The 24,804-nt window shown below is 41.7% G+C and overlaps 1 protein-coding gene across 1 annotated transcript in view; it reads right to left on the reverse strand.

Moving 5' to 3' along the window:
- Positions 1–5,791: 5,791 nt before the first annotated feature.
- The window catches only part of frmd6 (FERM domain containing 6), a 33,055-nt gene continuing 14,042 nt past the window's right edge, over positions 5,792–24,804 (reverse strand). The window contains exons 2-14 of the mRNA XM_066694216.1: positions 20,754–21,005; positions 20,107–20,197; positions 18,609–18,688; positions 18,348–18,424; positions 18,031–18,217; positions 16,389–16,544; positions 15,044–15,109; positions 14,747–14,815; positions 11,345–11,519; positions 10,828–11,136; positions 10,502–10,633; positions 10,271–10,362; positions 5,792–9,715 (exon numbers count right to left, since the gene is read on the reverse strand). Coding sequence (XP_066550313.1) covers positions 9,434–9,715; positions 10,271–10,362; positions 10,502–10,633; positions 10,828–11,136; positions 11,345–11,519; positions 14,747–14,815; positions 15,044–15,109; positions 16,389–16,544; positions 18,031–18,217; positions 18,348–18,424; positions 18,609–18,688; positions 20,107–20,197; positions 20,754–20,876 — 1,839 coding nt within the window. The 5' untranslated portion in view covers positions 20,877–21,005 and the 3' untranslated portion in view covers positions 5,792–9,433. The remainder of the gene's footprint in view (positions 9,716–10,270; positions 10,363–10,501; positions 10,634–10,827; positions 11,137–11,344; positions 11,520–14,746; positions 14,816–15,043; positions 15,110–16,388; positions 16,545–18,030; positions 18,218–18,347; positions 18,425–18,608; positions 18,689–20,106; positions 20,198–20,753; positions 21,006–24,804) is intronic.

Raw genomic sequence — 24,804 nt, forward strand, 5'->3', positions numbered from 1 at the left:
CTCCTTCCACCCCCTCTCTGTCTGACGTTGCCGGGAGAAATCTCAGCTGTCTTGTGTCTCTCACACAGCGCGCGCTTTCCGAGCCTAGCTGCTGTAATCAAAAGCTTTAATCTTTAGGCCACTAACATATTAAAGCCACAGAAGATTAAATAACAAGACATTTCTGCAGGCATACCCCTGCTGCAGTATTTAGCTTCCTGTCTGGGCTACACAACACAAGCAGTAGTGGCGTCTAGTTTTAGACAATCATTCAGGAGGGATAGTGGATGAATTGTCCGGCTTCTTTTATATAACGGATTTAAAAATATATATATTTTACTTTTTAACTTAAAACTTGAAGGTCCCAGACATGGCACCTTACCGTTCAAGCATCTCAAATTGAACTGACAGGTCAGGGCAGTGTGTGAGATATAATATTCATGTGTTGCAACATTTTAGGCTGCCAGTGTAACCACTAAGGGTACAAGAAAAAACAACTTGAATTCTGTCAGATAGTAGTGATGGTGGCATAACTCAGTTCATAGCCTCTTTACCAACTGCTGCTCACTGCATGTAAACCCATTCACATGCCAGTTGATGACTGTGAAGTTAAAAACACATAAATAATGTGTAAAATATTTAGAGGTTACTCCGTATAATTTTTAAGCTGTAGGCTGGAAACAAAGTAGAGTTGCCATTCTTGTGTACTTCTACAACTTCAGCCCTGTGTAAAAATGAGAAAACACATAAGCAAACACAAATATAATCACAAGCAGCACTGAGCCATTTTGTTTAAAAAAAGATGCCTCCGCTACTCGTCTGTGTGAGGATATGGAATATGTCAATGCGGTCTCTGGGGACGGGAGGACATTTTCACTTTTGATTTGAAACCATCTGCCACTTCTGACATCTGTCTCACAAGACTGTGGATTAGACTGAGGTCAGACACAGTGCTGGAGCTGTTTCCTGTTTTCACTCCTCATTAAAGACATGGTGCTACTGATTTATTAATAAGTTGGTAGAGAAGGTAATTATGCTTAAAATCATCGTTGATCCACAATTCAGTGCTTAGGCTGGTGAGATCTGAAGGCCAGAAACTGACACTAAGACATAGAGCAACCTCAGCTGATGTGAAGACTAAGAGCTGTTTTTCAGATTACATACTGTATTTGGTCTTCTGGAAATCTGATAATTTGATATTATAATGTAAATATTATCAAAACAATCATGTGATGACCAGTAATGCTATAATAAAATTTAACAAACATCAAGAACACCACACCTTAGAATTACAGTGGCAAGACACAAACCGTACCATTGAGGACTGTCATATTGATGCTGAAAAACAAAAACAGTGGCCACACAGGAGAAATCTTTGTGTACGTTATTCTTCGCGGCTCAAGCTGCGCACAGAATGAACAATATTAAATATTTAATAAAGACATATGGAACAGTCAGTGTGTGCAACATAAAGGAAACTCCAGCATGTCTCTTAGGCCTCTGGCATTTATGCAAGACAGACCCCACCACCTCCACTGAATAAACAAACAAAAAATAGTAATACTAACCAAACCAAAAAAAAGAAGCCCTTTTAAAGCCCACCCCTAGACGTGGGTGGTGTTCTGGTGTTGTTGCCATGGCAGACATTGGCCTGAAGCAGTTTCCCCAACCAACAGGCAACGGCCACCTGCTGTCGACCACGGCAATGACAGTCACAGGCATCGTGCGCTTTAATTGGGCCTTTAATTGTTTAAAAGGGCTGTTTCCTTTGTGCTAGACATGGGGAGTTTGGGCCTGGCACCTTGCGGGAGGGGGAGGGGGCGCCAAATAATTTCCCCCAGGACAGCGCGGCATGCAGGAGATGGATGAAAACCCCACAGAGAGAGCGAGCAGCCGGCATTGTGGCTCAGAAAGGTTCAATGACAGATGGAGACAGTTCAATCCACACACTGCCCCTGGCTAGAACAGTGCCTTTTTCTTCTGCATTTACCGTCCAAAAACGAAGAGAATACACCCTCCTTCTGAAATGCTTATCTCGACAGAATCATAAAGCATGGCTGCTCTTTTATTGGCCCCTGTTATTTATTAGTATGTTTATAAGGTCAGTGAAAAACAGTCTTAAAGAAATCTTCTCACTAGTAGGGAGTTATGGGTGATAATCATTGATAAAATCGGTCCCGGAGAAGCAGTGAGATGTTCGGTTTTGTTATTTTCAATATTTCCAGGAAGGGAGAGAGTGAACCGTGATAAAATGGATTTCCCTTTCATGTTGCCATGGAGATGGTGATGGTGAATGACTGATTTCCTGTGCAGAAGCATTGCTGGAAGGAAAGGAAAGGAGAGAGAGAGAGAGAGAGAGAGAGAGAGTCTGTGTTTGTATGTGTACAGGGGAGAATAAATGGTTTGCAGTAAAGTGGACACACATGACCTTTTTTGTTTTAAAATACAAATATTTTACACATTAACATCGGCCTTGATGAGTGCTTTGTTTTTATGCATCTTGTATAAGGTGGGTGGGGAAAACATTCATAGCACAATTTTGAGCAGGAGAATAACTGCTGCAACAAAAAATATGATTCTTCCTTTATGCAAATCCAGTCTCATAATCCAGTTTCAAAAGGAAAAAAATGATTAAAAAGGTTTTGAATGAATGATAAAAATGTTCCCCGGAGAGAGTGAGAGAGAGAGAGTGTAATCACAGCAAAGCTTAATCTTCATGTCTTCTATGTGACTGTGCTGTGTGTATGTGTGTATGTGTGTGTGTGTGTGTGTGTGTGTGTGTGTGTGTGTGTGTGTGTGTGTGTGTGAGCATGTGGGAGGGAGGGGGAGAGAGAAGGCGGATGAAATTATGAACAAATCTTTATTCCGGTTTGCCTCAGATGGGGAGTAAAGCTGGCTTGTGATTGGCTTACTGGCTGACCAATCAAAACCATGCTCTCTGGTTGTCACTTGTCATGTATCATGACAAACAATATATAGGTGGAAAAAGAAACATCACATTATATAATTGGTAGTGCTTTGCTTAAACTGCTTCATTCACTTCTCAAGGGTCTAGTTTTATGGCATACAGCTCCAATATGCGCGCAGGTATGAATCTCTACAGGTGTAAATATATAAAAGTGGAATTAAACCAAATGTCTGTCTGCAGTTCTCTGTTTCACAGCTCCAGAGGCCACCTAAAACAGTTTCATAAAGGTGAGCCTAAAGCAGCTGTAGCTGTTTCATCTTAAAATAGTGCCGAGGGGGCGACAGACAGGCCAACGTATTGGCAGCTGAAAGTACAGAGCAGTCGTTTTCCTCACAAACGAGCTCCACAATGATGACCCTGCTGCAGCAACAATCAATCTCTGTAGTACAGCTGCATTTGAAGTGGAAAGTAGAAGCCATTTACCTTTATAACATCCAACCACATAACAGACAGACCACAGGGACAGCTAGAGAGGGAAGTGGGAGAGGAAACCAGCTCAGTAAGAGGTAATATAGGCAGGCCAAGATTCATAAGCTCTACTGTATTTAGCCACAGAAACAAGGCTCAAACAAAACAAAACCTGCAAAATTGTAATATTTACAGTTTAAATAAGATCTGTGGTAATATTTATGTGAAAGACACAACTACAATGCAGTTTCCTTAGATGCCATAAGGAAAGACGAGAATAAAATGTCTGATCTAGACGGAAGAGTGCCACCTACTGGTCCACAAGCGCCAGGTCCTGCCTCCATAATCTGACAGGAAGGGCAGGTGGCGGCTCCTAATGAAGAAATATGTGGGGGAGTAAAAGCATTAAGGTTAGATTTGAATCAACATGCTGAAAGTTTGTCGGAAATATTGAGTAAATAACTTTTTTCTCTTTATCGAGTTCTCCTTTGCAGCCTTTATGAAACTACACCGCTCAGTTTTGTTTTCTAGTTCAGGGTTCGGTTTAAAATGCAGCAGCAGCTTTAGCAGTGAGAGGCAGCGAGCACCTTCCCCCTCCCACACACAGGAAAGATGCAGGTTTATTTTGTGCGGCTTCACTGCTGCATTTCCTGTCTACTGCTGGTTAGTCACCTTTTACCTGTGCAGCTGTGCTCACAGATCGACGAGCGAGGACGAGGCGATGCTTCTTGCACGGGACAAGGAAAAAACACTTGTAGGAACAAGGAAGAGAGATTTTAGCAAACAAGACACACACACATACACACATTTATGCACATTTGTATGAATTAACAGTTCTCTGTATAGACATCTAAGACTCTCCTGGACTTGAGTTGCTCACACCCTACTTTACTTCAGATCAGAGGAAGTGACATGAATAGTCTTTAAGTTACTTTTTCAGAAGACTAAGCTATTCTCAGATACGTGGAACATTGACAAAATATTAGTGTCCTCTCATGGCTGGTAATGTAGATCTAAATTTGAACTGACTGATGTAAAGCATTTAAGAACATAACATTTATTTTTACTTAAAAAAAAAAAAACTTCCAAGACAGATTTTAATTTTAATAAATCACTTTTTGCACTTGCCTGTTCTTGTTCTTCATCCTAGTTTAAAAGATATACATTTAAATCTAACTTCCTGAGAAGAACATATGTTGCGACGCCTCACTTTTCCTGTATTGAACAGAATTATCTTGTTGATTCCTACCAAAGGATTCAAGTTTCTCCCATATCCCTTAATGGGAATTCGTGCTGAGGACAATCACTCAAAATTCTTTATTGCAGCCTGTGATAAATAACCTGAAAACATCTCTGAAGGGCTGAATTTTGAAAACGGCACACCAGCATTTTTTGGCACCAAAAATCTAGAAACAAAAGTGAAAATGAACAAATGAAACCCACTCATTGAATCTCAGTATATGCAATATATAACCTTTCTAAACTGATTGACAAGATTCATACTGAAATTTTATTTATTTTTCCCTCATAAGTCAGGTGACAGTGTTTCACAGCGAGAGGGTGGTGGTGTCTCTCTTTGAGAACACAGGGCCCTGAAGTCAGATCTAGATCCTCTGACAGGGCTGTCAATCTGATTAGAGAGCCATATACCCAGCACTGAAGACACTGCACTATAAATACCAGCACAGACAATGGGCAGAACATTCCAGCAACATCTCCACAACCAGGAGGCAATTACCTTTCTAATGGGCAGCCGATACATTTCACACAAGCAGACAGAACTTCAAGTGTGCCAGATGACTACATCAAATGACCCCTTTCAAAAGGAGATGGGTTTGATACAGTCTTCAAAAGAAAAGCAAGCAGTTCTATGAGAAGATCTATTCCACAGATGAATGGATCAGAAGATATTTCAGAGGGAGAAATGCAGATTTGCAAATATATGATGTGCTTAATGCCTTTACAAGCAATTTATTAGCAGCCCAATCTGTTGTGGAATTGTAAGTATATTGCTGTAAATACACCCCCATTTTCAGGCTGGGAACTAGAGCTATAAAGCAGAGTGAAACATTTGTGTTTGAGCTAATAGCACCACTGCAGAGAAGGGTCTGCTATATGTATTGCACTGAAGTCCACAAGATGGCGACACAGGCATTAGGAATTACATTTTCAATTTTGTCCTACTACCACTAGGTGTCTGTAATGAGGCTGACAGACATCTGTATCTTCAGGATATGAACAAACACACCAACAGGCTTTGACTGTAAATCTAATTAAATTATATGAACACATCACCAAAGCAACAAACAAATACAACTGATTGCAAAGAAAACATCCTGCAGCATATATACTGATTCTGCTAAACTAAAATATGAATACAGGATTCCTCTTCATGTAAAAAAACAAAACAAAACATAAATACCAAAAACAAGCTACTGGCTTATAAATGTACCTTTTATTGACTATTATTTCGAACATCTGTACCTAAAAGGCACGCATTGGACTTCATGGTTTTTACAAAAGCGTTTAACTACAGGGTTTCACAATACAAATTTCACTTTTTTAAGTTCTCGACAGGAGATCCTTTCACAGAAAGGACAATTTACACTTTGTGCAGGTATACAGACCATAATTAGGAAAATATGACAATGCATACAGAGACAGACAAAACTATATTGAAGGTATTATGCTTATGGCTATTTAAAACTAATGTTTTAATAAATTATCATTTTCCAATTTTGTAGTGTAAACAGATCATTCACTGACCATTAAAGACAGCTTTTAACAATATGGTGATACTGACATTTAGATTTCATTTCCTGACACACACAAACAACTTGCAGTAAAACATGGAGGGGAGGTGGTCTCTTACTGTCCTATAAATGTCTATGTAAATATATATTATTTTTGTCCCCATGCTGATAAGAGTTCCCATGTATCCGACATACACATCACCGGTCTAGTCACCTTCACAAAAACTCCCCTACTGGCCTGTGTTGGGCTGCTGATGAAAACTTCCTGTCAGTGTTGTTTTTCTCTTATTTAGGTCAGCTCATAATACTGCTCAGAATATAAACTCAACTTTGGTTTGTTCTTGGCCTTGTGGAAACAAGCAGCACCAGAAACTTATGAGCGGAGGAAGAGATCCCTGTCCGTTAATGATGGGTGAGCTTCACAGGTTTGCTGTTCATTCTAGTCCTTCCCTAATGAACAACAAAAATACAGCCTTCCAATTTGAAAGGAAACATAAGAAAACTATTTAAAAGGCAAACAAAATTCACTTTATCAGATGGAAATGTCATTAGCTATATGCACACATTAATTAAATATGCTAATGAACTTCATTTCTTGCAATTCTGCATTTGACCATCCTTCAAAAATGTTGAATATCCAAATTAAGGTGATACAAGGCAAAAACATGTATTGTGAGTTGTGTTTTTTAGTGTTTATTTTAATTCAAATTTGCAATAAAGGATAAAGTTGTAATAATTTTCACATATTTAGCATAATAAAACACTTTCTGCAGTCAGTGTGTTCTCTATGCAGTGCAGTGCGAGATACAGAACAAGTCTTGATTTCCTTCCATATTGGATGGGCTTCCATAGAATGGCGGGGGAAATGCGATATGAATGTGGCTAGGTTTACACTAGTTTTAATACTGTCTCCTACATCATTAATAATACTGACAAAACTTTACTGCACAGATAAACAAAATGTTTTTTTCCCATATATATATAACTGCTTTCTTTCTAAAATGTTTCATAGAAAAATACTAATGTTTAAAGTTATATTAATAAAAAAAAAGAAATGGCTGTAGAAAGATATTCCAGTTGGAATAAACAAACAAACAAACAAAAAATGACTATCATATCTGTTAAATTCAACTCGAGCAGAACGTCAATCAGCTTCTTTCATCCTGGATATTTAATTGGTTTTATTACCCTTTGTCACTCCATTTTAAGTCTCCAGCACCTCTCAGACTCATGTACAATAAGGTGTATGAAACCATTATGAAAATGTTTTTCTGTGAGACTCAATTAGTCTTTCCTGGGTAATTGTGACAATGTGCAGGGCTGGGTCCTCAATCCCTCACACTATTGGGCTATCAATGTAAATATCTTTGTGTGAAACAGGAGACAAGACGATATAAGGTCACATGGCCTTTCTACAAATTCATTCTCCCCTCCTCTCGCTGTAGCAAAGTTAACTAGTGCTGACGTAGACTGCATTGATTTATTTAGCTTGCTGCTTTTGTTCAAGCTCATAATAACATATACTGCATATGAAGACAACTATATTGTCACCTCTGAAAGGCAGAAGCTGTGCAGCTGCATGATGGATCTTTATGATCTGGATAGTATAATGGAGAAAAATATGAACATTCATAAACTGATGAAAACAAAAAAGAAAACAGGAGCATTTACAATCTCACACAAACCCCACGATATTGTTTCAATTGTTGCAGAGATTTACCGCCTAAGCTGTGATTGTCGAGGCATACATATGGTTTTAGGACCTGCATAGCATTAAAAAGGCACAGATTGGACATTTATGGCAGTTAGGTATAGAAGAGTTTAGTAGAAAATATTGGCACAATACACTTCCTGGGTCCAGTCTGGTTTAGGAGAATGCCAGATAACTGTACTGAGCGGAGTTGTACAGGAGGAAAAAAAGGCGGGGATGGTTTGGGAAGATAGGTAGCAAAATAACTTGTCAGCATTCAGAATGATCCAGTCCGCAGTCTTCCAAACAAATAAGAGCAATCTCCAAGACCTGAAGTCCAGTTCACCTTCAGTACACATACAGCACAGTCACAATATGCTTTCTGATAGATCCACTTAGTGCTGCACATACTGTGCCGTGCCCCCATTATATTAATAACAACCAGAGAAGCACGGTGGGCCTAAACGGCCTTCTCTCCATAACTTTTCTCTTTTCTCGTGTGGAGTTTAACAGCTGTATGGCTTGAGTGAAAGCATTTCTTTCTTTGGTTTCTAGCTTTGCACAGCAGTTCAATGACTGTGAAAGACGCTCCGCTGTATAAAGTAACAGATATAACACTGCCCCCCACGCACTCTCCACGGGATTAAATGATACCATGGCTAGGTGTGCGAGGTGGACTTTATCAGGAGCGGACTGCTCGACATGACATAAAAAATAACAAGAACAACAACGAAACAGCACATGCAAGTCTATTTTTTGTTTGCATAGCAGAGCAGGTGTCCTGGTTTGTGATATTCCATCAGGAAGACCAAAATACATCCACCTTGGATACAGTCCTCTTTTCCCTTCAATTTCCCAGTACCTGTAAAAAAAATAAGCCATCTTCGAATACAAAAGTTATTCTTAATTTCAGTCAAAAGAATCTGTATAGAGATGGCAGGCTCTCCAGGTGTGAGCGGTGCGAGTGATGAGGAAGATCTGAGCAGGCTTTTCAGCTGGCAGTCATCACCCGTTCTGTAGCGGCACCTTCTGCCCCCATTCATGGAGTAGGGTGGCTTCTGTAGACACACAAACATCCCGAGGTCCGCGCACTACTACCTTGTTTTGTGAAAAAGGGGTTTGTGCTCGAGTTCAGCTAAAGGAAAATCCTCAGTTTCTTCAAAAAACACTTTTACACAACAAAGCCCAACATTTATAGCGACCCAATGTTCTAGAAGTTCCCTTTGTATCCCTTTGTGTTAACGCATCATCTCAGGAGAATTCATTTTACTCCCAAGAAGGGCTTGAAGGTGCCACACTGCCAGACCCTCGATAGGAAAATCAAATAAAGACTTGATCATGGAAATTTGATGCACAGCTGCACTAGTCATTTATGCCCATTTGAAAGCATGCATTTGGCAAATTCTCAAGAACGTTTTTCACGTTTCTGTTTTCATTTGTTCAATTTTTCACTTCCATCGCAAGGTCAATGTGGAGCTTTAGTGCCTGCATCTTTTTGGCAACACCTTTACGGGTCTTCAGAGGATCCTGGTGTTATGTCACAAAGTTACATAGATCCTCTTCTCCACACACACACGCACGCGCACAAACACACACACACTCTCTGGCCTGGGATTACGAGCGAATTCCCCACCATTAGACAACAAACTCTGGGATCTCGTCGCTCGTCAGGTCCAGGGAGAAGTACTTGCTGGTCCTCTTGATGGGGAAGGCAGAGTTGTCCTTGATGCCGGCGCACTGCTCTGCCAGGCCATGGTAGCCGGCGTCGCTCAGCTCCTGGGCGCAGCCGAAAGTGTAGCTCTGCGCAGTGTCCTGGCACAACTCGGCCCACTGCAGGCAGCCCTTGTGATAGAGCCGGATGTCGTCCAGGGACTGGCTGTGCCGGTCGGTGGACGTCCCGGGCTTCCTGCACACGGTCTGCACCGAACAAGAGCAACAGGGTCAACGAGGGAGTGGGGTGTGGAGAACATCTGTACCTATAGATTAACAGGAAGACTAATAATTTGAGTACTTGTAATATTAGTCCTCTATCCCTGCTAGATAGCACTTCAAAGTTTTTATTATGCTTCTCGTATTCTTGATTGTTTTCCTCCTTGCTCCCTTTCCCGTATGTAGCCCTTGACTGTGACCCTACATCTTGACAGCACTTAGCTTTCACCGTCCAGGATGCAGGACCTCACTTACTGTACTTGTGTAAATTGTAATTTGTAAAATGTATTATTTTGAATTGCTATGTTTTAGCTAAATTGAATTTGTAATGATTAATGCCTTGTACTTAACTGTATTTTTGCACTTTGTTTGCACTTATGTTGTAAGTCGCCCTGGATAAGGGCGTCTGCCAAGAAATAAAAATAATAATAATAATAATAATAAATATATTTTGGAGTTTATATTGGAAAGTCAAAGGATGGTTAAACCAATCCCTCGACCATGAAGACTGGCTCAGCAAGTAGCACCTCACGTTTGTCGTACCTGAGGAAGAGACTCTATGCTTTGTCCACGAAGCTTCACCACCGTCTCGGACGAGCTGGAGGTGGATGAACTGACGTCCTTTACAATCAGGCCTGAAACAGAAACACAGGGGTGAGTGGAGGAAGAGTGACACTGGCACTGGGGGGTTTAATCTGCCCCTTTCACCTGAATTAAAAACAACAATCCTCCTTCTGAAAAAGTTATTGGAAGTGAAGTGTGATGGGCAGTCACCTGAATAACCGTTGGTCTGTCCAGACGTGAGCATGTCCTCAGTGATGTGGATACACAGATCCTGGCTGACCTCCAGGGAGAGTTCGTGAAGCTCCTCATAATCCTTCGGGTCGTCAACCAGCATTTCGATCTCTGTGGAGATGAGGGAAAGGCTTTTAATACACAGACGGGTCAAATAAATTCAAACACAAACTGCAACGTGAAAAAAGTGCTTCAACAATTAATTTATTCAGCCCCGGGGCAATGAATGCGGGGGTCAAATGAAGCCACGTGCTCTGGAAATGAACTGAGATGCGTACGAGGGAGAAGCGGTGAGTGCGGGTTACCGTCATCATCGAGGAGCCGCTCCTTGCCGCCGCTCTCCACGCCCGAGGTGTGCGAGCTGCCGTGGCTGGCGGTGGAGCTGCTGCAGGTGCGCAGTGGGCGATGGGGGGGCGGGCAGGCGGTGCGGAAGCTGTCCGTCTCGATGCCAGACGTGTGTGAGCTGCCGTGGCTGGCGGTGGAGTGGCGGGAGAGGCGCTTGTGGCGCGAGGTGCTGCCCGCACTGCTGCCCGAGGCCCGGGAGCGCTTGTCCAGCTGGTCCATGTCCAGCTCCAGGGCGTCGCTGATGTACGACTCGCGGTACTGCTTCTTCTCTGCCAGGAGAAAGCGCAACAGAGGCTCACACACTGCCTTAATCCGACATGTACGAGAGGCTATGAAGGCCTGGTCTTTAAATTAAACCCATACTGGTATGGTGAAGCTGCCACTCTTTGGAAACCGTTATTCCAGTACAACCCAGCACTAGTTACTGCTCTGCTCCTAAACATGCACATGCAAACATCCTCCCGCCACAGACCGTACCTTCGCTCTCCTCCAGCCGGCGGACCTGCCGCAGCACGGGTTGCAGGTTCATGTAGAGCCGGTGGCTGTTGCTCAGAAGCTGCAGCAAGTGTCGGGATCTCAGGGGGCAACCGGTGTAGTAAATCAGTTTCCGGGCTGAGGGAAGGCCGTCCGGGAGGATCTCGAACTTCTTACCCTTTCATAGCAAAGAGAAGGTTTAGAACAGCGTGAGAAATACTTAACTACATATTTATTTTCATGCCATTATTCTATTGAAACATGCCCAATAAGAGTAGATAAGGCTTGAATGAACATGAGCTTTATCATAAATTAATAATATTAACTTAAAACTGCATTCCTTCATGATTAATGTATTACTACTATCAGCTGCCACCTGGTGGCTGGTGAGGGAACTTGGTACCATGCTTTAATGTACCAGTCCATATGGATCACTGTTCTGCAGGTAGCAGTTCTTAAATCTCTAGACCTGCATTCATCAGCTCTGATCTGAGATTGTATCCCGTTATTGTACTGGTACTGCAGCATTACAAACACACCCCATCTCCCGAGAGAGGGCCTGACCCCAGTTTGTGTCTCTGAAAGAATTCAGAAGGCTTTAGAAACTATTATCTGCAGTGATCCTGCGCTGTTCCCCTTGCGGTCTGACCCTGTCTGGTTTACAGCTGTCGGGGATGTGCGAGGGCCCCTGCGCAGGGATGCAGGGCTGCTCTCCCACAACGCTGCGCTTACAGATCACTATACTGCTACACACACAAGCTGCAATCACCAGGTATGCTCAAACTCCCTGGGCCGCCCGCCATTCCAGCCTTCCTTAAATGGGTGCATTGGCATTAGCGGTTTATATATACACAGCATTCACAGAGAAGGCCTGTGCTGGATGCGTCCATCATGTGGACCTGTAACACCTGTGACAAACTGGAGCACAATGTTCCTCTGCAGCGCCTGGAGGCATCAAGCCATTCCCTCTGGAAAACCATCAGTCTTATATCATCTTATAGCAAACAATACCATCTGCTGCTGCACTGACACCGAGTAAAGGCAGAGAAAACAATAAACTGCAGGTACTACACTAGAAAACAAAACAGTTATTGATGCAACTCCACTAACATGTATGATTAATCTGCCAAACATATGGTGTGTAATGCAAGAACAGACATGCAATGATGCCATATTCTACACAAGTTACAGATTTAATTACACAGACATGAGTGCATTCATTACAAAATTAAACCATTTAAGCCAGTTCGGGACACAACCATCTGTAACTGAAGCTTAAAAATAGCAAGTTTTAGGATTAAAAAGAAGTAGGCAAAAAGAGCTCTATGTCTGATTATAATATTTGTTAGGAAGCTCATTAAAAAGAAAAACAAAATCTCACTATTATTCAGAGCATTAATACAGAATCTTACGGATCTACACCCATGTCTACAATCAAATTTCACGTAAATGGCTCTTGGTGACAATACCCAGGGTCAATTGTATTTTTCGGTGACGCCCCAGATTAAGCCATCATTGCAAAGCAGTGTCATCCTTTCAGAGAAAGACAGATTTAATGACAACTCAATTCAACACTTGCCTAGTACGACTCCCAGTGTCACTTGGAAACCCAACCCCTTGAAGCCATGTCAGAGCTAGCCTTAGTGGGATACACATGAAACATATACAACCGTAAAAACAGATAATCCAGCTCATTAAAATGTAAAACCTAAACCAGCAAATCCAGTTAAACCCTAAGGGAGGATTTGCCATAATGCTGAAATCTGGCAAAAACATAAGGGTCTTTTCCATCCTGTGTGATATACACATACTTCAGGAATTACTAAGAGGGAATTCACTGAGCCGGTAATCTACTAATGCAGGATAACATCAGCTCACTGGAGTCGCCTGTTTATGACAATGGGCTCATGTGGAATGAGAACCGTGACTAATGTGGTCAAAGCCAAGCTCTCGTTATGAGCAGGACCATCCAGCACACTGTAAATAAACTGTACTGACCCAGTCCTTCACTGTGTAAAGCACTGTTCCTCAGAATACCACAATGATCTTAGGATAAATATCCACCCTACTCTCAATTCAGTCACGCCTGCTGCAGTTATAAATGCACTCAATTTCACTTTAAAAAATAAAAACGCTACACAAAAGACTACATGGGAAGGCTGTAAGTTAGGGTGGGGATAATGGTGTGAACTGCAAGTGTTTTTAGAAAATATTATTCCCTAAATCAGTTCATGGGGTGGGGAGGGGGGGGGGGTTATGACAGGCCTTGCCAAGAACTCCCTTCCTTAAGGTCAAATATAGTTAAATATTTAAGGGTTTACTAATTACTCTACAATATCACAAGTGTGTGGAATGTGGGCGTATCTCCGAGAGGAACTATGGCTGGATTATCTCCGCCCTGTCCTCTCAAGACGGTGCCCTGGGACTGTGTCTGTGTGAGAGGGTCTGACGCATAGCTCACTGCACTGGGAGACAGCTGGATACACAGAGGAGCCGTGGCCCAGCCGGGCTCCATAACAAGCACACGTCCACATCCCACCCTAGTCAAAACATCTGGCGTTATTGGCCTCCTCTTTAGTAGTTCTCTCACTCTCACCGATTCTGGCACTGCTCTAGGGTGGAGAGCCACAGACAAAGCTGGGTGGGACAGGTTTCTTAGCTCCCACTAACCCCATAAACACAAAAACAAGTTTTTATATAATTTGTATTATGTGGCGATTGAAAATGATCACCCAACCAGGACATTTAGTTTAAACAGCAGCAACAACAATAATGGAACTGGAATACATCATTTGTTTGATTTATGGTGTATTTGTGAGAGAATCGGGTTGTGGCAGATCAATTTTATACAGCTGAACCAGGCAGCTTTTCACACCTTGACAGGAGGAGGAAACTTTCTGATAAAATGAGGTCGAGCCACATGCCATCATGCTGTGCTGCTAAAATCATCATCAGAAACCCCATCTCTGCTAAATGTAGTAGTACAGAAAAGTGAAATCAACCACTACCAAAGAAAAGCCACATTTATAAACCTAGACACTTTGAACTTGTGTTCATTTGGAACTCATTATGTTGTGTGAAAAGGCACTGCCTCCATCTGATTGCTATTTATGCATCTCTGTAGATATGCTACCGTCAAAATGTCCACTTCAAAATAGCTTGACAGAGGAATTCAAGAAATGTGCGCAATCTTACATGTCAAACTCTACATAATAATTCCCCTGGTAACACAATGAACAACCTTTCAAAAATGTATGAAAAGAAGTAAACCATAATGGTGAAAAATGATTGATTGTAGAAATAATTGTATGCCACAGAGGGCATGCTTTGGTACAGCAGTCTTAAAAGAGCCCCTTAAGGAAATGGAAGAGGATAGCACCTTAAATGGGAATTATCTCTACTCACCACGAACACCAGCTTCCCCACATTGGTCCAGGGGAAGTCAAACAGCAGCTGCCTCACAGTTCCCACATTCTGCAACATCAATGAAACTTCTTTGAAATCACAGCACATCACTCCCAACACACAAATAATGAGGAGACAACAAAGTGACTCTACTGTCCAATTTCCCTTCTCATCCTGTTGTCGATGAATATATCATGAGAAGCCTGCTTAAATCAAGTCACATATTCTCCTGCACTCAGCTGAGCAATAAAGTTTGGTTACACACAAACGATTAATGCGCAAAGTAGCTTCCTGTACCTGGAAGATCTGAATCCCACGGAGGGTCAGGCCTAGTGTCAGCGACGCTTCCACTTCCTTTTTGTCCTGAGAGAAAGAAAGAGGTGAGAGAATGACAGGTGTTTAACTCAAGCAGTAAATAAACAAAGTTGGATATTGTTTGTTTGTCTGTAATCAGACCTGACAATGTGTCACAGAGAGCATTAAAATAGCCCCTATATTTTAAAACCACATTCTATTTTGAAACCCCTGCTTCATGTAATTGATGCTTCCTGTCACTAAAGAAAAGTCTCAACATTGTGATATGCAGGGTACTGAGGCTCGAAGGGCTCAGATGGTATTCACGTGGATGTTCAACAATGACTAGTGAAGTCTAGCTCGAGAGATATCCTTTTATTATTGTTGAAAGCTGTGCCCGCTCCAAAAAAATAATAATTATCAAGCCATCTATTCTGATGAATCTTAAAGTAAAACTTAGTGCTCTCTGATATACATTAGATTTGCAAAAATGCATTGTTAATTATACAAGTTATTTAAATACGTTTTGTGTCACTTTTTATTATACACGATTGTGTGCTTTACTGGTTTTAGTAACTATATCTACGCTTAAGACATGCACTGTAACAGATTAAATCAAAAAGGCACAAAATTGGTTAATTGCCTAATTTGAACCACTATGATCAGAATTTCACAGTTCTGTAAAATCACAATCCGAAACAAACAAACCATTTAAATTTGCAATCCTTGTTGTTTTTCTCTCTCTCAACTGCATTTCATGTAAAATATGCCTAATGCGACAGAAACAAGGAGACAAGCTGTCCGGATAGGTTTTCTTTTGGGCCGGGCTTGAAACATGTTTTTCATTGTTCTACACTTTAGGCAAAAAACACTTAAGGACCATGTGATATAGACTCCTGCACTGCTCTCACAGTGTACGGGTACAGTTGGTGGCACGCGGCTGGAGCAGGTGAACATCTATCTAGTAAGAAATCAGCCCTAGCTGCTGCCCACTCTGCCAGCTGGCTTGCTTTTCTTTTATCCCTCTCTCTACAGGCTGGCAGTTCAAAGGTGAACGCCAAAGCCCAAAAATGTATGATGTAGATTTCATACAGACGGGGCTGTGGAGATGCTGCATTAAGTCTACCTTAAACACTGATTTTGGTGTGGCAGAAATGAAATGTACGCAGCTACATCACCCTTGTTTTGCCAGCACTTTTTAATTAGACACCACCCATCCCAGAAAGAAAAGAAAACACATTAGATTCATGGGACAGAAATATAATATCTTCCTTTATTTTTCAAGGACCTATACACAACAGGGATATCCAACTGTGTAAATAGACTGTATAATAAGTTAGACCATTACCTTGTACAGCCGATAGTAATGTACCGTCACGTCATCCAACTGGGCCGACTCCTTGATGTATTTGAGGTGAGCCTCGGAGGCGGTGAGAGCAAACTGGTCCTTGTGCATATTGGGGATGTGTCTCAGGATGTAGTCCTTGCCTCTCTTGGCGATCACCTGCAATCAGATGCAGAGGGAAGTCAGGGGGGTGGAAAACCAACACATTCACTGCAAACACAAGCCAGGACCACTGCGCAGGGCGGAACAGACAGAGCCTGGATCTCATCAAAGCGTCAAACTTCCTGCCAGCTGCAAATTACAAACCTTGTACCATGCAGCAGCTTTCAATGTGCCAGAAAACTCAATGGAAATGGAAACCTGCCATCAAGTACTGAGATTGTGTTTATGACTGGTGGGTGGACTGAAAATAGTCTGCCCAGTTCTGCCTGTGCAATAGCTGTTGTCTGTCATTGACAGAAAGCTTTTATTCATGAGGTGAACTAGTTAACAAGCGAGTGGACTTCCTAAGTATCACAGGTGGCAATCCTTAAAGACTGCATGACTTTAATAAACAGACACCATTACATTTTAAATTACAATGATGAAGAATCCATTTTGAGGATTTTCTGGCCAATTTTGGGTTACTGGACAGGACAAAAATTGACTGTTCACCAAGGTATACCTTGTTGACCTAGTTAAAACTCACCTTAGTAAGCACTACACTCTGGGAGACCAGAGTAAGTTAAGACTTAAGAAAGATTAATTGGGTGTCTGGCACAAATAGACATCTATTTTACAGTCAATTCCAAAGAGGGTTCAGTCTATGAAAAGCACCATTTTCATAAATATATCTGGGTTAGCAGAGGAAAGTCCCCAGTGACGCACAGAACTGTTTGCCACTTCAAGTTCCACAAGCATTTCCCATGCTGTCTTTAATCAAAGTAAGGAGTAAGGAGTGACGAACAGCTAAACGCAGGAAAAGGAGGCAATCAGAGGGTGGGGCTGGACAACACTGGGATGTCTATTGTAGGATGTGAAAGTGCTTTCAAATGTTACAGCTTGAGCTGTGTGCGGCTAGCTTTCAGAAACTAAAACAAAGCTGTGTTTGAGCTGCTGTAGTTTTATATCCTTAAATGAGCTCGAGTCCCAAGGTGTTTCTCAGAGACAACCGTGAGTTATGGGATTTGATCTTGGCAGGTTAGAAGACTTGTATTTAAATCAGAGAAACAAAGCTTTCAGATTCATGAGCTTCCCCACAAGAGGGACTTCAGACTTCTCAATTAAATGACATCATTCTAATTAAGGGTAAAAAATAGCTGAAGTAATAATGAAGGGAGAATGTTATTTAACCGGTACACAACCGCTAACACTCCCATGATGCTTCAACAGCCCCAGCTGCACTGAAGTGCAGCCACAATTTGGGTGGCATATGGGCGGGACTGCCCTTGCTCTCGCCACACCACACAAAATAAAAAGACACTGAGGTCAGCTGTCTGGAACTGCAGTGAACAGATCTGAAAATTACATCAGAGCCCAAACGCATTAAGAAATACATATTTTTATGCCACACAGTTCTTTAAAAGGCACCTTTTACACCCACTTGGTAACGTCCAACACTTAGAAGCTTGTGTATAATGTAGGAGATAAGTGAAGCAGGACTCACCCAGGGGGGGAAATACGCCTCGGGCTCGAAGTATTTTCCAAAGTGTTTATTCCGTTTGAAGTTTCCCAGGTCCGCCTGCAGGGCGAAGGCTGCCAACAGGAAGTAGGCCTCTTCGCGCTGCACACACTGGGACAGAAGGACCTGCTTCCTCAGGTGCCAGTAGTAGTAATATCGGGCCGTCCTGTCACTGCGAAACAAGGACAGAGTAATCATTGAGAGGTGCTGTAAGATATACTATGAATGGAAAACAAGTCATGCATCACTTACACTACTGTATGTTATTTGACTAAGCCTAAAATGAATAGTTCACACCTTACCTTATCAACCTGCCGTTCTCCACATAATATTGAGCCCTGAAATGAACAATCATTGGCGGCCCAAATTGATCAATACCCTGTCAAGAAAAACAAACAAGAAAAAGCTTTGTAAGCAGTGATTATAGATAACAGTGTTTCGAAGAAAATTCTAGGCGTGAACAACTTTTCAGAAATCCCTGGTGTCATAAATCATAGTGGTAAGACTACAGTTACATCAATATAACAATTTTAAACACATAACAATATAACACTTGATCTTACTTTGCTGGCCTCTCTTTTCCATTCTTTGGGACAGTATTTAGACAGCTTCTGGCTCAGTTCCATGTAAATGTGCTCATTATCTGTGGAAAGAGCCATTGAAGGTTAACATTACATGGTGTTTGACATCACTGGATGAAACATTGCATTTATTTCTGAATCAGAGCCAATATAAATCCCATGATTATAACTGCCTATTTTTATCATTCCTTTTATTTTGAACTTTATATGCTAGTCAAGCACTCCCCTGGTGAGGAAATGTATATATTCAAATTGCACATTAGATTTTACATTGAAACATAACCAGAAATGACTTATTAGTGGGACATGGGGAGACTTTACTACTGTCATAAATGAGCATGAACATTTTATAGGACAGATTTTGAGACTACTTTTATGATCTTTTAATTAGCAGGTGGAAAACGAATGAAGATGTTATTTCAGGAGAAGAGCAGACTGAAACAAACAATAACACCATGACACAGCAGGGACCCCTGGCTGGTGCTGCCGTGTCTCCCCAGCAGAGCCCCCGTTTGTCTTGCGATTTCATGCTGCTCGGTCTGGCTGCCCTGGAATTTGCTTTCATTAGAAATAGTGACTCCTGCTGAAGCCGTGCCGGTGAACTGGGCGGGCGGCAGCTGTCTCCATTCATCACTGAGCTCTATGCAGCACGGGCCTGGGAGGCAGAGCCCAACATGCCTCTTACAACATGCCCAGCAAAACCGCAATAGCAGAAGTCATGACCCCAGCCCTCTCCACAGAGCAAATTCCATGGCAGCAGAATACAAATATCCCAATTTCCACTGCAATAGGATTATACCAACTTGGTGTGTGTGTGTGGGGGGGCACATTCTGATCACTACAATAAATAAACTCCTCTCAGGTGAGCTGCGAAGCTCAAAACCATTGTCACTAACTTCATTAGCAATGACTAAACTTGATTTAAGCTTTTATTTTCCTTCAGTCTTCACCAGATTCCAAATCCTAAATTCCAGACTAGGGGTGTCAGACTCCAGTCCTGGGGGGCCGCAGTGTCTGCTGGTTTTTGTTCCAACAGAAGCTTCCAATTACTTTATAAATTAGTGTAATTATTTATTCAGGTAGGCTTATCTAGAACTTTCCTATTTTATTTTTTATAGCCGATACCTTTAGAATTTGTTGATGACTCAAAGCCTTGAACCCACAGAACATTTCAGAGTCTGGAGAGAAGGGAACAATTCATCCAGTTAATTGTTTAATTGGACCAATTAAGGAGCCAAGAGCTGGGCTGGAATGAAAGCCAGCAGAACTGTGGCCCCCCAGGACTGGAGTCTGACACCCCTGCTAGACTCTCATGGCAGAAAGGGTCTCCTAGAAGGATTGACATGATAATCCAGCAACCAAGTGGGTCCTGGGCTAGAGACACATGCCTGCGGTCAGCAGGTTACCAGGGAACGATTTTATTTGTACACAAGTTTAGAGTTCCACCAGTACAATTTCCCTAGAGAGGTGCGGATCTTACTCTGAATCACGCTGAGGCCAAACAGATGACAGTCCTTGAGGCGTAGGAGGTCACAGACCTGGACGAGCAGCTCCTGACACAGCGTCTTCACCTGCAGAGACGGGACACAGACAGGCACAGCTTACACAGAGTGGATGACAGCTGAGAATGACAACACTGGCAAAGCCAAGCAGTCAGACTTCAGCCGGTTTTCACGGAGGTTTCAATGATCCGTTCCTATCCTAGACCATAAGCAGATCAATAAATCATAGAAAGTTCAGCCATATTTAAATCATTATCTAAATTTTTGCTTCTCATTTGTGCACTATATAGATAGATATCACAAAATGGCACATTATGCTTAAATGTGAGAAAGGGAGACGATAACCTCCAAATTCCATTATTTCTTACCATCAGCATCACTGAAAAAATTCATAATTGGAGGATAAGAACAACTAAACTAATGCGATTTAAAAAAGCTTTGTTTCTGCATTATTTTTGGGGAAAAGAAGAGGGTTTTGATTTAAGCTGCTTAGCATCATAGAAATGGCAACTCATTGTGACAGTGCCAGATATTTCTGCTTGGGAGCTGCCTTGCCTTCATGCCCAGTTTGGTGGCAGAGCTGCCGACGCTAATTGAACAGCGAAGAGTGCAGATACCGACTCACATTGACGATGATGTTGAGCGTGTCATCGTTGGGGAGAAAGACACAGACACAGCGGCGGTCCTGCATGGTTTTGTTATTGTGGAAGTTCAGTTTGTTCATTTTCGTCCTGCCAGGACGATTCATGTGGTGGGCCCCAAGCCCAGCGCCCACCTGCGCTCAGCTGTACCCAAGCACAGCCCTGCCAGCCTCCGACACGTCACACCACAAGGGACAGCACACAGGCAGGGGCATGGGCACTGCCAGGCAGCACAGCTGGTGGAGAGAACGAGACGAGAGAGTGTTAAAACTCAAGAATACAGAACACAGAAAATACAGACAACAGTCTTCCTTTCTGTTCTTCTTGGTGCTTGGAACTGCATGCAAGAAGTTATGCAAAGTGAAAACAGCCAGCTAATGTTCTTCACGGGTACAGATACGGCTTTGACTACCAGGATCCTACTGAGCTTTTCTAACGGGTGTCAAAGAAAAGGATGAGAAACTACTTTTACTGAGAAGCAAAAGTGAGGCCCACCAGAGGTTAAGCTAAGAACTTACAAAAGAGAACTGGAAACTTACAAAAGGAGACTGAGTTTCTCACCAACTGCTAATTGTTACTTGTAAATCAATTACTAAGCTGTTGTTTATTCAGTGTGAATAGAGCCACAACTGCAGAAAGACACGTACTGGGCTGACACTAACAGAGTGATTAACACAAGGTACACTAAATGAATAGTACATTAACACAGCAGAATTATAATATCTGCTCTGCAGCAATTTACATAACACAATGTATTTGGAAAGCTGACAAAATAGAGGCAAGTCCATGGAATAATTAAGCATTTTTGTAGTGTAAATTTATAGACTGCTGTCAGACAAGTCCAGAACTATTAAAAATCTACATAAGCCACATTTACAAAATCAATACTGCACCGAAAGGACCATACCATCTCAATAAACCATTACAGAAGGGACACAGGAACAAAGTGATTTAACTCAGAGCATAGCAAAGCCTCCTCACTCAGGATTGATTTTTACCCTCACATTACACACTGACAGCTCCAGTTGCCATCACAAGCATTCAGATCAATTATCTATTGATATTGAACAGTCCTGCACTTAATATAGCAAGTGGGACACCCTTCTAACTAGCTGTGCTACATTACGAAAAGCCTCAAAAAGTCCCGAGATTCAATACCCAACACTGGGGTGACTCTATGGGTCCCAGTCACTGCAGCCTAAACCAAGTACATTATAGGGGACACAGTTAACTTCATCACTTTGAAGAATGGAGGTCTAAATATATATCAGGCCTATGACAGATGCATCAAAAAAGACAACCCACACAATACAGGTGTAAGAGCTGTGTAACCAGATCAATTTGAACGTCACTAGAGTCACACATAGTACACACATACATAGAGTCAAAGAAAGCAGTCATACCATTTTGTGAAAAAACAAGGACTCACAATTACACCATTGGAACTATGTGGTATTGCCATCTCCCAGTCATATGTCCATCATTACATTGGGCTTTATGACTCATGCATTGCGTGAAGGGTTAATTAGGGGCGAAATTAACCAAATTGGCCTCTGCACTAAAACTTGGCTTTCCCTCCCCCTAAAACCACAGTCAGTAAGTTTTATCCTGGTCTTGTGGACATAACATTGCAACTGAAGCCTTTTGGGTTTGACAGACAAAATAAATGATCATAAGATCAAATTGATAATTTTATTGAAAGACAACTATAACTCAAGCAAGGATAATATGCTGTATCATTTTACTGTTCCCACAGGAAAATTTAAAACATTTGGATATCCCATTCCAGCAAAATAAACAGTAGAAATGATGTAATCCATTGCCAGAAGGTGACTGTGCAGTACAGTATGTAGCAAGAGGTAATTTTACCTTTTGTAGATTGACACTGTATAGTAGTCCTTAAAAGTTCAGATTGTCTCATCTCTGATGGGAAATCACTCAATTATACAATTCCAATAATGAAAAGAGCTTTTAATTCTTTATTGAAAAGAAACAAATGGCAAAATAAACAGTAAAATTAAATGGCCAATGTGGGTCTACACTGAAACTCAACTAACTTTAGATTTATTAATCTGAGAAAATGTATCTTCACAGATACTGACTAAGCTAACTGTACATTTGAATAAATTACAAAAAGTTACAAAAGCAGCCTTGTTGCCTGCTGGAACATTGTACTGCTTATCCTAATTAATGTATTAAAACTTGTACTTTCTCCATCTATAGAGGAATCAAACGAGTCTTGTGCCGTTCCTTCAACCCTATTGGTTAACGCACGATAGCAGAGTATGTCAGCTTCCTCATGTTCAGCTTTGCGCAGTCTTCTCAGAATCCGCTTCTGCCAGAGAAGCTTGTCAACGTGGCAAAGAATTTAAACGGAAGCAAGAGATAAACTGACAGGACAGCACACTAGAATGTGAAACAACTAAGGAGAGTAAGAAAAGGCAGATTAATCTGTATAAACTTCCATTCACCTTCGACTTCGATACAAAAATGTAGAAGAGTAAATAAAAGAGCAGAGGAGCTCCAGTACAAATCCTCTCCCCTCCCATGCTCTCCCAGTGCCAGCCTGCCTGTACCACAGCCATGCCACAGTCCGCAGTGAAGGAGCGGGCCAAAATTCCTGTAGATCGAAGTGAGCAGTCGGAGAGAGAGAGAGAGAGAGGCAGAGAGAAAAAGTGGGGGAGACAGGAGCTTAGATTGAGAGAGAGTAAAGCACAGCCAAGGGGAAAAAGAAAGTGCTGCAGTCAGGAGAATTCCACACTAACATCTGCTTCTCATTCCAACAATGCGGCCTTTTGATTTGTGCGAGAGAGCCGAGCCACCATCTCTGAGCCCCCGACACGGAGAGCAGACCGGGCCTCTCGTCTGGCTGAACTTTTCCAGTACACAACACGGCAATCTGCCATTCTGGTCCAAGGATCCTGAACTAGAAATATGTGATCAGGGCATGAACCACGAGGGCAGAGGATGGAAGGAAGGGCAGCATGTCCACCCATGAAACTGCAACTCAAATATTAAAAAAATACCATCAGTTGTAGTCTCACAAACTTAAAATCATACTTGGCAGATTTATAACGAACTGTGAGAGAGATTCATGTTGTTTCGAGTTTACCAAAATGGCATGCAGGCTCAAATCAAATTATAAAGAGTCAAAGACCAAAAGGACTTGATGCCACAGTATTTGTGCTGCAACACAGTGCACTGGCATGGGGAAACTTAACATTAATATTGTTACATTTTACCATTAGCTTATACGTTGCCTAGGATACAGCAAATGGCACAGTTTCAAACAGTATGTGTGACATAATAGATTTTATTTACAGTACTGTATGCGAAGAGCTATGCAACGATCAAACAACTTTGGGTGCAGAACACCATGTGCATACAAATAAATGTACGTACAGCACAGCATCCACCATGCCCATTAAACACTGAAGACAAATTGTGCACTTGTTATTTCTTTCATTTGATCGTCTAAAAATAAACTGCACAAATGTTTTGAAGAAAAACACTAGAAAGGAGAGGAAATACATATTTAAATACAAATGCACCAACTGTGTAATTATATATATATATATATATATATATACACACACATATATATATATATACACACACACATACACACACACATCACAAAATAACCAATTTTCACAGACACTACAGGCATGTGACAGTACAAGCCAATTTGTGTGGATGTGTTAAGAAATCCCTCCCATTCACTACGTAAACTAGCTTGACATTACATTTCTTTAAAGCATAATACAGATGAATACCCCCCACTCCCCAATTTCAAATCTCATCACTATATTATATATTACAGACAAAATACAACAAAATACAGCATTAAACAAACATGGTTGAAAAGCTCAGTGAAACAGTCAGTTATGTTACAGTCTGCAGAATTCCACTGGTAATTAATACTTAAGCCACTATGTGTGTGAAATATACTCAACTGATTGAGCCTCCTATGATTTAATCACAGGACTTTTAGCTCATGTTAATTTCCTCCATCCATTACACCACACTGCCACC

Source organism: Amia ocellicauda, chromosome 21 (assembly GCF_036373705.1).
Source record: "Amia ocellicauda isolate fAmiCal2 chromosome 21, fAmiCal2.hap1, whole genome shotgun sequence".
Taxonomy (NCBI): domain Eukaryota; kingdom Metazoa; phylum Chordata; class Actinopteri; order Amiiformes; family Amiidae; genus Amia; species Amia ocellicauda.